Genomic DNA, 9,407 nt, shown 5'->3' on the forward strand with positions numbered 1-9,407 from the left:
TACCATAATATCTATATAAACGCAAATGATAATTCCTATCTACTCTATAACACAATAACATATTCATCTTTTCTTTTTTTAATATGGTATCAGAGTTAAAAGGTGTCACAAGCCACGATTTCTTTTAATATAATATCAGAGTTAAAAGGTTAAACAACTTTAACATGATATTAGGGTTGAAAGGTCTCACGACTTCTCTTAGTTATATATGCAGACAAAATCAACTTAATAATTCCAACATAATAATTGTATTTTTTTTTTATATAATTTGCTTTAGGAAGAAAAAAATGGTCCTAGAAGTCCTATATGGAGTTACACTATTTAGCAAAGCATGTTCATAAGTTAAGCCAAATCTCTAAACTAACTTCTAAACTTCACTGAAAAGATCTTGCTAGTCGGCATATAAACAACAGAAAGAGTTTCAATTTAGGAACATACAAGAGCCTTGATGCACAAAAACGGTGTACCTGTTACGAGAGTGCCTTAAACATGACCTTCGAGTTCTTGGTTTATGCCAGTGCATGAAGTATCCGTTGCATTTGGGCACTAATGCCAAACAACTTAGGAAAGTTTTTACCGTAGTTTTATGAACTTTAAGATGTCATTGTTATATATCCAAAAACCAAAAATTTCCGTGAAGGTATATGCATTTAGTGCTCTAATCTGAATCTGAAGCTTCTCCGAAGTACAGCAGAAGGAAGTTCCAACATTGCCCCATGGACGATTGCTTCTATGCATCTTGCAAAAGTATTTCATAAACATCTGTCCTCAAATTCAGTTCCTTATCCCGCATTACTTCTTGGAGATCTGAAAGCTCTTTTGCAGTTAGGATGGAACTCAGTTTGAAAAAACCATCAAGCCATAGTTTTTTGACCTGACAAAAAAAAAAAAAAAAAAAAAAAAAAAAAAAAAAAAAAAAAAAAAAAAAAAAAAAAGGATCATAAATGTTCAGACGAAGAATAAGCAACCTGTATCTCAAATCCAAAAAGGCCATCGTGGTCGTGTACACTGCCATGCTCTCCCAACAGGCATAACTAACTTATCAGAACCTACTCAGCCATCCAAGCATGCAGTTTAAATACATTTTTATTTAAAAATTAGTCTTCAAAACTTCCCGACAAACAACAGCAACAAAACATAAGAACTAAAAGTGAGAAAGAAAAGAGACGAACTCATAATAATAAATGATGACACTTTGATAATAATAAATGATGACACTTTTGAGGAAATTGAGAACAATGTCAATGATGAAGGATCAATCAATAAATAAAGATAAGAATGAAGTAGAATACAAAGAATTTGAAAATTAAATAATTTCTTTCATGCTCAAAACCTCATAAAGGGAGGAAGCTCTTACCATGGGCAGGCATGAATAGCTCGGAAAAAGATTCGTCTAGCTGCAGACAGATTGCATACAATGTGAACCTCATATGCAATATACCAACGCCAGAGTACAACAGAACACTGCACTTTCTCATCTGCCAGTGCCCTTTCAAACAATCCACGGATTCTATGCTGTGTGCCTCCTCGGCTCATCTCAAATGCCAATGCAAAAATCCAAACAACTAGAGATGGTTTCCTGAAGAATAATACCAGTATAAGATTATCAAGGCCAAACAGTAATTATATGGATGAAGTCATACTAAGGGAAAAACATTGTCATGACACCACTTTCATGGCAATTACTTGATAGAAAAACAAACTTCATATTAGAAAAGGATCTTTGTAAAAGGTAATGAACCACATATCCACCACAGAGGATAATGACCATCTTACTTGTGACAATGGGCATCAAAGATCAAACGCAGCTTATTGGGTGTGGTATAAAGATTGCTGATTTCCACCAAAGTACTAAAGAGTTCTGGACTGTAAGGATATATCTGGAGTCCGAGCAAGATGGACTCCCATACTTTGGATATACTAGATTGCTTATGATGTCTCCAAAGCATTCTCACATTAAAGTTAAATAAATATTCAAGTTGATAACTGTAGCTTCTTCTTTCTGCAGGTTAAAAACACCAAATTAGTCACAGCAAAAGAGCAAATTACAGAATATCCTTATTTTATAAGAAAAAAGCTCTGAGTTTTATTAAAGAATTAAACTCTTCTACTAATAAAAGCCAATAAATTAAGATAGAAAGTAGTCCATATGCAAATATGAATGAATTCAATGTACCATCATAACATTGAAATTAACGTGCTCTCTTGGCAATTGTGCAGGATAACAGCAAAGTTCTACCATACAATCAATAGAAATGATGCAAAACCTTTCAATTATTGAAAGAAATGAAGCATTCTTTAAAATCTAAAAAAGAGATATAGGAGCATTAAAATATTCAAGAACAAAAACGAGAACAGAAGGCTTAATAACCTGGAAGAACCATGGTAAAAGCCTGATGTAGAACGTTGATACCCGCAGCCAGTCCACTGGTTAACTCTTCAAACAAAGCTGCTGAACAGATGAGAGCAATAGATTGATCATTTACAGCTCCACGTGCCCAACCTGATCGTACTGCTTTCATTCTTTCCATATATCCCTGGTGTGCTCTCAGTAGTTGTAAACTGGATGGTCGATTTTTAAACGGACTGTATGTTAAACCACTTCCTAAGCAAGACAGAATATGTATTGCACGAAATGATGATTCATGATCACTGCCAGGATTATTAGCAAGTTCCACCTCAGCATACCATAAATATAAAAGAGGAGCATTTGACTGCACATCCTGTTCATTAAATTAAGAGTTAATACAATACTAGGTTCTGACAATTGAAATACCCATGAATTAAATTTTAAATAAAATATTAGACTTTACCGATGGAAACCCATCAATGGATGACAATGCCATATCAAATATTCTTCTTGCATGATCAATATTCCCGAATAAAGCCTCCTTCCGTGCATAAACTCCACAAAGCAATATATCCTTTAGAAAATAAATAATTATATACAAATTATGAGCACCAAGAATTGTGAAATTAGACATGAAAATGCAAAGAGAATTGAAATTACATTTTACTTCCAAAAACAGAATCAAATACAATTCCACATAGCAATGGACCAATTCTACAAAGCAATGGATAAAATAAGGTTACCTTCCAAAGCATCTAAAAGGTACAATCCTTCAAGTCAGAACCCTTACCTTGACTTCCCACTTGAGCCAAGAAAAAGGAAATTTTCTATATAGCAATAAGATTGCCTTCTAGAGTATCTAAATGGTTTGATCTTCTAGACAAGCATGTTCAATTATAGCCCTGCCCCCTCACTCCAGCTAGACACCATAAGCAAAGCACAAAAGTAAATGTAAGTAGCCATCACACCTGGGTCCCCACCTTAATTGCTCTTTTAGGTACATAGTAAATGGTTATCATGATATAGATTAGTAGTTAGATTATTCCCTTCATTGATACAGTGCCTGGACAACAACATTAAACATGAGTATCACTTAACTGGATATCACAGTACTGAAAATCAGTTGTGATGCCCCTTTGTTAAGGGAAATTGCCTAAAAGCTTTTAACAATATCAAGGATATTAATAAATCCTTCTTGAGTTCCTGTGGTCGAATAGTTCTCCCATCACATTTACTCCTAAACATATTGGAAGACAACACTGAAGAACGTTATCGGAAGAGTACAATACATCACATTAAATATCATCCTACCATTCTGATAGGAACCCACCGCAACAACTCAAACAATTGGGCTGGACCATGGGTCTTTCATGGGCTTAGATAGAACTCTCCTTGGAAAACCAGCTTTCCAAGAGAGGGTGCCCAAGCTCTTTATAACCCATATGCCCACCATTTTCCCTCTCAATGTGGGATCCTATAACAATCTTATCAAAATGTGGATAGCTAGATTTAATTAGCACAAATGCCTAAATGGTTAATTTGCAAAAAAAATACCTGTCGATCACTTTTTAAGAGGCCCTTTGCCAATGCTCGGCATGGGGTAACAGAACTGCCACAAGAATTCATTTTTGTAACAGAAAGCTCTTCAGCAACAAGAGCAGCTTCTTCCAGGACATAATTACGTGGAAAAGCAGTTAAACAAAGTAAGATAGCATTGCGAAGAAATTTCATCATCTCAGTCCTCCTAGAAATGTCATTGGTGCTGCTCATAAGGATATCCAAAGAAAGACCATCTGAATGGTTCTCTGTCTTGGTTAGAACACAATCAACCTTTCTTATATTTTCTGATAAGAAATCTGGCAATTCCTCTAGGGTAAGGAGATTTTCACTCCAGCTTGAACTGTTAGTGCAAATCCTGGAAGAGAGGGGAAAAAAGGATACGTGAGAGATTCATCAATACATAGAAAAAAACACAGGATAAAAGAATGCATAAAAAACTAAAGATTCAAGACCGATAGTTATAAACAAGATACAGATATAGCTAGTGTGCATCAGTGTTTAAAAATTTATAAAGCCTAAGAGATACAGACTGATAACATGTTCATCACTAGTACACAGATTTATTACCATATAAAGCATGCTCCTGAGTGGGCAGTCATACAAGTATAATGTCTTTATTGTCTGTTGTTAACAGAGTTCATCACTTTTCTTCCAAGGGTCTCCAATTATAAAACATTGCGATCAGCCTGTAGGCATACTGAATTCTAATTTTTCCACTAAACCATGACTAGACAAGGGGAAAAATAAAATATCATTGTTTCCTATAATGTCCTTGCCACTAACTAGATGTTCCACCATCTCATACGGTTAAAAAATCATGCTTTAGTCCTCTTGAACAAGACTAGTGTTGCTCATGCCCAAAGAGAAAGTAAATATAGTCAAACAAACCAGTAGAAATTTTTCAGAACTTGGACAATTCTTAAATTGAGCCACTATAACTTCTGGAATTATTCACTTTTCCAAGAGAATGAAAAGATACATAACTTTTTGTTGTAGAAGAGAAACAACATAGATAAAACTTTAATAGCTAAAATACTTATAAATAACTTACCACTGAGATATTTTCCCGCCGAAGAAATCAATAAATTTGGTTACAAGATATGAGCGAGCCTCTTCTGAGCTTAGCGAAAACAGGTATTCCCTGACATCTTCATACAATATTACTTTCAAAAGTTGCTCATCTGCTTCTCCATTTCCATCACCACAAGAAATCTGATCTGTTTCACGGAACATTCAGTTAACTATATGTGTGGGGCACAGATGTAATTTTAGCTTTTTCTTAGTTGAGTAGGCATGCACAGATGAATAACAATAAATATACTTATTTTTCTCCAATGTTTGTCTACATAGACTTGCATTTACGTACACAGAAAAACAGAGATGAAAAGCACAAGCATGTTGAGAGAGAGAAGGGTAGGGAGGTAGAAAGAGACCATCTTTTGTGCGAACAGGCATCCACTGATTGCAATCTCTAGATGACTCTTCTTCAGCCCATCTAGTCCATGTTGAAGTGTCTTTAACCTCAGCATTGGCCCCTGCATCAATATCAATGCCTAAAAGTTTTAGTAAAGCTTCAGTATCATCTTCCTGATTTATGCCTTCATCATCAGCTTCCTCATCAAACTCCTCAGCAGCCACTTTATCATTGACTACATCTTCTGGATTTCTACTACTTTCGTTCTGTTTGGAAACTGGTTCGGACCAACCAGTCCAACCACCTTGATCATCATCATGTAAAGATTCCTCCTTCATAACCTTTTGTCTATTTTCTTCCTCTTTTTCCAACCACATAGACCAACCGAGAGCCCCTTCTTCCCCAACTCTTGAACCATCGCTGTTCCAAAAGTGCTCAAATAGTCTGTGTTTACTCTGCTCAGTTAGAAGTAAAGAAGGGCAAAACAAACTAAATTCAATTTCGGCCTGAAATAAAGCAGTGGCCAACTCCTGATAACCCGCCTGCCACTCCAACCTGCAAAGGCTGAGAAATATATCAACCAGACTAAGTTCCAGTTGAACAATAGCAGGGTCAGAGGAAGAGGGTTTGACAACTTGTTGAACCTGTACCAAAAGACAATGGAACAGAACCAACATAAGAAAACTTATTGTGCCTGGAGAAGTTCTTTCAAATCTTTATATTCATGGTACAAAATACTAGATAAAAGACACTATCCAAAACCTTTAGGTTACAAAGATATTGAGCTCATAATATGAAAGAACTTCAGTATTAAAGGAAAATAAAAAATACAAGACTTCTATACAAGTCTATGAAATTTTGAAATAAAAAGAAAGTCCTCAAAATCAAAAACCTATAAGTGCTTTGGTCAAGAAACCATGTTCAATTATTTGATCCAACCAAAGTTAGCCACTTTAAGTGATGGAACTCAGATGTTGAACACGCACATACAAGGTGTAATAGATGTGATATAATTGTAGTAAGGAGAAGCATTATTCAATATTTGTAAACAAAGGAGGTGCAATTTAAGCTAATCCTGAAGTTCTTAAGGTTACTTAAAAGCCTAAGACAACTATCCTTAGCAATCAAGATTTCCTTATAATGCAGCAACTGCTTCTACTTAAAAAGAAGATAAATCATTATAATGAAGGAACTTTAAATAACTATCTAGCCAGTCTATCACATGCCTGAAGAATCTTTTGCATCAATTCCTTCCTCATTTATCCACATCAGAAATACACTGCATATAACACTTAATCCACTAGTAGAAAATCTAGCACTATAAGACTATTGATTCAAGACATGCTCTACAATTTGTTATTGGCTCTGATTTTCCACAACGTTAATATCAGGAATGCAATGAATAATTAGGTTCAGGAAACAATAAAAATTCAATGAACATGTACAAGAAATTTTTTCGATATATTAACTTAAAAACCTGCCTAAACTGCTTGGTGCATGCAGCAGCTATGGCCTGGATTGCATGAGCATACATCTTTCTCATGTCTGAGACCTTAAATCTGGAAAATTCTCCCCGAACAACATGTAGAAACTCTCTCCACAACTTATAATTCCCTGAATGCTGCATGAGTACCTTCTCCCATCTACCAATTAATACATCAGTGTTGTCTCTTCGCTGATAGGATTTCATGAGAGAAAGCAGCAGTTCTTCATTATCTGGATTAAGCTCCACTGCCTTCTCCAATATGCTTATCTTCTTTTCAAGTATCTGTATACGAGCACCTTTCTGTGGTTGCTTACTTGCAACTGTGTCTTGGAAATCAGCGAAGGCTAACCAACCTTTTTCATCATAGGGATGCTCTCTTGTCAATTTGTTAAACTCCCTAGTTTTACGTAGCACTTCATCTTCCCAAGATTCTTCAAGAATTGAACTGTCTACACCTGAACCTTCATGAGACACTTCAGTTTCTATTAAAGGAATAAAATCATCAGCAACTGTAGCAGCAGACTTCTTGTCAGCAACAATGCGAACACGCTTAAGGTTCTTATTCCGCTCCACAGCTGAATATTTGGCAGACCAATACCGACCACCAGATTTTACTTTACTATCCATTTCATCAACATCATAATCTCCATCCAGTCCTAATCCCCTCTTGCGCAGGTAAAATCCTTCTGAACCAGATAATTTCCCAGGATTATGAAGCTTATAGCGTGGTACATCCATCCTACATTGTAATAGCACACCGTATCATAAATCTACTCCAATGCTTAGCAATAACCTCAAAGTGCTTTTCTACAATAGCTATTTGGAACATCAACTAATAAATTCTAAAGTATAAGTGTGATTTTATAATAAAAGAGTTTCTCCGATAAGAATTTCACCCAAACACTAGAAAATTACACATATTCCTTTTCTAACACGGTTCGTTTCATTTGATTAGTCATTTCTTCAAACAAGTTAATATAGAAAAAGAAAAGAAAAATTTAAGCATCCAATTACACGCCGTCGTTTTCGAATGAAATTACCTGTAAATACGACCATAGACTAAATTATCTCGATCTCCATGAGAATCAAAGTAATAATCTTTCGATTTCGTCGACAGGTACGAATCAAAATCTCCTCCTCCTCTCTCTTTAGATCTCTTTCTCTTCTTCTTTCGCTCCTTCCCCTTCTTCTTCTTCCTCGAACTCTCCCTGTCAGTCTCTTCTTCTTCTTCGAGTAATTCATACGACGGAGGCGGCGATTGCGGTGGACGTAGAACGTCGTCTTTTCCATCATCGTCGTCATCATCGTCACGTTGGTAAGTCGATGAGGAAAGAAGTACGGCGTCGTTTATGACGGAGAGGTCGGTGTTGAAACTGGCGTTGCAAAGCCATTGAGAAGCTTCATCGTTTTGAGTGTTGAGAGAGTGAGAGACAGAAGTAGAAGTAGAAGCAGTTGTTGGAAAGAGAGGGAAAAGAGAGGGCTTTGGTTTCTCTCGCTCTTCTTCTGCTTTCGCCTGCTCCTCCATCACCAATTTTCAAATCAATTTCTCTGGAATAATTGAATTGAAGGGAGCTATTCTAACACTGAAAAACTTTAAACCTCCCCTCGGATTTTCCTAAATTACAGTTCTCCTCTAGTTTGAGAATTATCACTCCCCTACCCTTCGTCTGTAGAGGATGGAAACGATACTTTCTAAACCATAGGGGGTGTTTAGAATTAAACTAAAGCTCGAAACTTATCACTTTATTCTTTGTAATTTCTCAATTTTCTTCCAGTTTTGAATTTCAAGTTTGGGTTTCAAGTTTTTCAATTAGAAAAATTTTAATTGTTATTTTTTTAGGGTTTTAAAATAAGTAAAAAACTTTTTCCCACCCAAAGTTTGCCTTAATGACCCTTTTTCACCCAAGTTTTATATTGTTTTAATACTCAAAATACATCTCACTTTCTTAGCTAGCTTTCGGCGAGTTATCAGGAGCTAAAGTAAAAGGTTTTGTAGAGTGGATGTTAATAGATCAAATGGTGGTGATCGATTGAATATTTACAACCAAAATCAATCGAAAATCAGCTAAGAACAAGAAACCCTAACCTTGTAATGGTCAATAATTAACAAGAAATTAGGTATGTGTAAGAGGTTTTATAGAGAAGAGACCGAAAGTTTAAATAATGGTGATGGAGAGAATTTTTGCCATCGAAATCAGTTGAAATCGGCTTTAGATGGTAACAAAATATAAATTTTAGCTGGAAAATGGGTATTTTAAAACTTTTCGGTTGCAAACCTTGGGTGGGAAAAAGTCGTTTACTCTTTTATAATTATAAACTGAATCTCAGCTTATTTTCTCCTCTTTGCCCAATTGAAGTGATTAAATTTCTTTTCTAGTCAATTTCTTTATTCATATTATTGTATGAGAATAGCGGGTGGAACAGAAAATAAAGAATTATTTGAAATTTGATACATCAATTTATCCACATTTAAAGAGGAGTTGGTGGTTTCAGATAGATAAATTGTATTAAATGCAATCCAACCTAATTATGGATTAGATCAAATTCAATATTGAACTAAAATCTACCTTATTCAACTTTAAATAGCTTCCACATAA

The 9,407-nt window shown here is 35.5% G+C and overlaps 1 protein-coding gene across 2 annotated transcripts; it reads right to left on the reverse strand.

Annotated features, from left to right (window-relative positions):
• Nucleotides 1-263: 263 nt before the first annotated feature.
• LOC116108983 (protein NRDE2 homolog) lies at nt 264-8,351 on the reverse strand. Of its 2 annotated transcripts, XM_031395221.1 has the most exons (10): nt 7,851-8,351; nt 6,802-7,549; nt 5,344-5,968; nt 4,962-5,127; nt 3,905-4,265; nt 2,814-2,924; nt 2,372-2,723; nt 1,777-2,002; nt 1,358-1,579; nt 264-874 (listed from the first exon to the last, which is right to left on the reverse strand). In XM_031395221.1, exons 1-10 carry the CDS (start codon nt 8,333-8,335, stop codon nt 838-840), a joined length of 3,333 nt encoding a protein of 1,110 aa, XP_031251081.1. In that variant the 5' UTR covers nt 8,336-8,351; the 3' UTR covers nt 264-837. The 2 variants fall into 2 exon arrangements, 1 of the variants encoding a protein (XP_031251081.1); XR_004124705.1 differs by lacking the exons at nt 264-874; nt 1,358-1,579; nt 1,777-2,002; nt 2,372-2,723 and adding an exon at nt 3,141-3,269 and having other exon boundaries at nt 2,836-2,924.
• Nucleotides 8,352-9,407: the final 1,056 nt, after the last annotated feature.

The sequence above is a fragment of the Pistacia vera genome, unplaced genomic scaffold (assembly GCF_008641045.1).
Source record: "Pistacia vera cultivar Batoury unplaced genomic scaffold, PisVer_v2 Contig570, whole genome shotgun sequence".
In the NCBI taxonomy this organism is placed as follows: Eukaryota; Viridiplantae; Streptophyta; class Magnoliopsida; order Sapindales; family Anacardiaceae; genus Pistacia; species Pistacia vera.

Coding starts and splice junctions, on each gene's coding strand:
- LOC116108983 (XM_031395221.1), bottom strand. CDS start 8,335: ATGGAGGAGCAGGCGAAAGCAGAAGAAGAGCGAGAGAAACCAAAGCCC. Junction 2,724..2,813: donor CCATTGATGGGTTTCCATCG/GTAAAGTCTAAT, acceptor TTTAATGAACAG/GATGTGCAGTCAAATGCTCC. Junction 2,003..2,371: donor TTTTACCATGGTTCTTCCAG/GTTATTAAGCCT, acceptor TTTAACCTGCAG/AAAGAAGAAGCTACAGTTAT.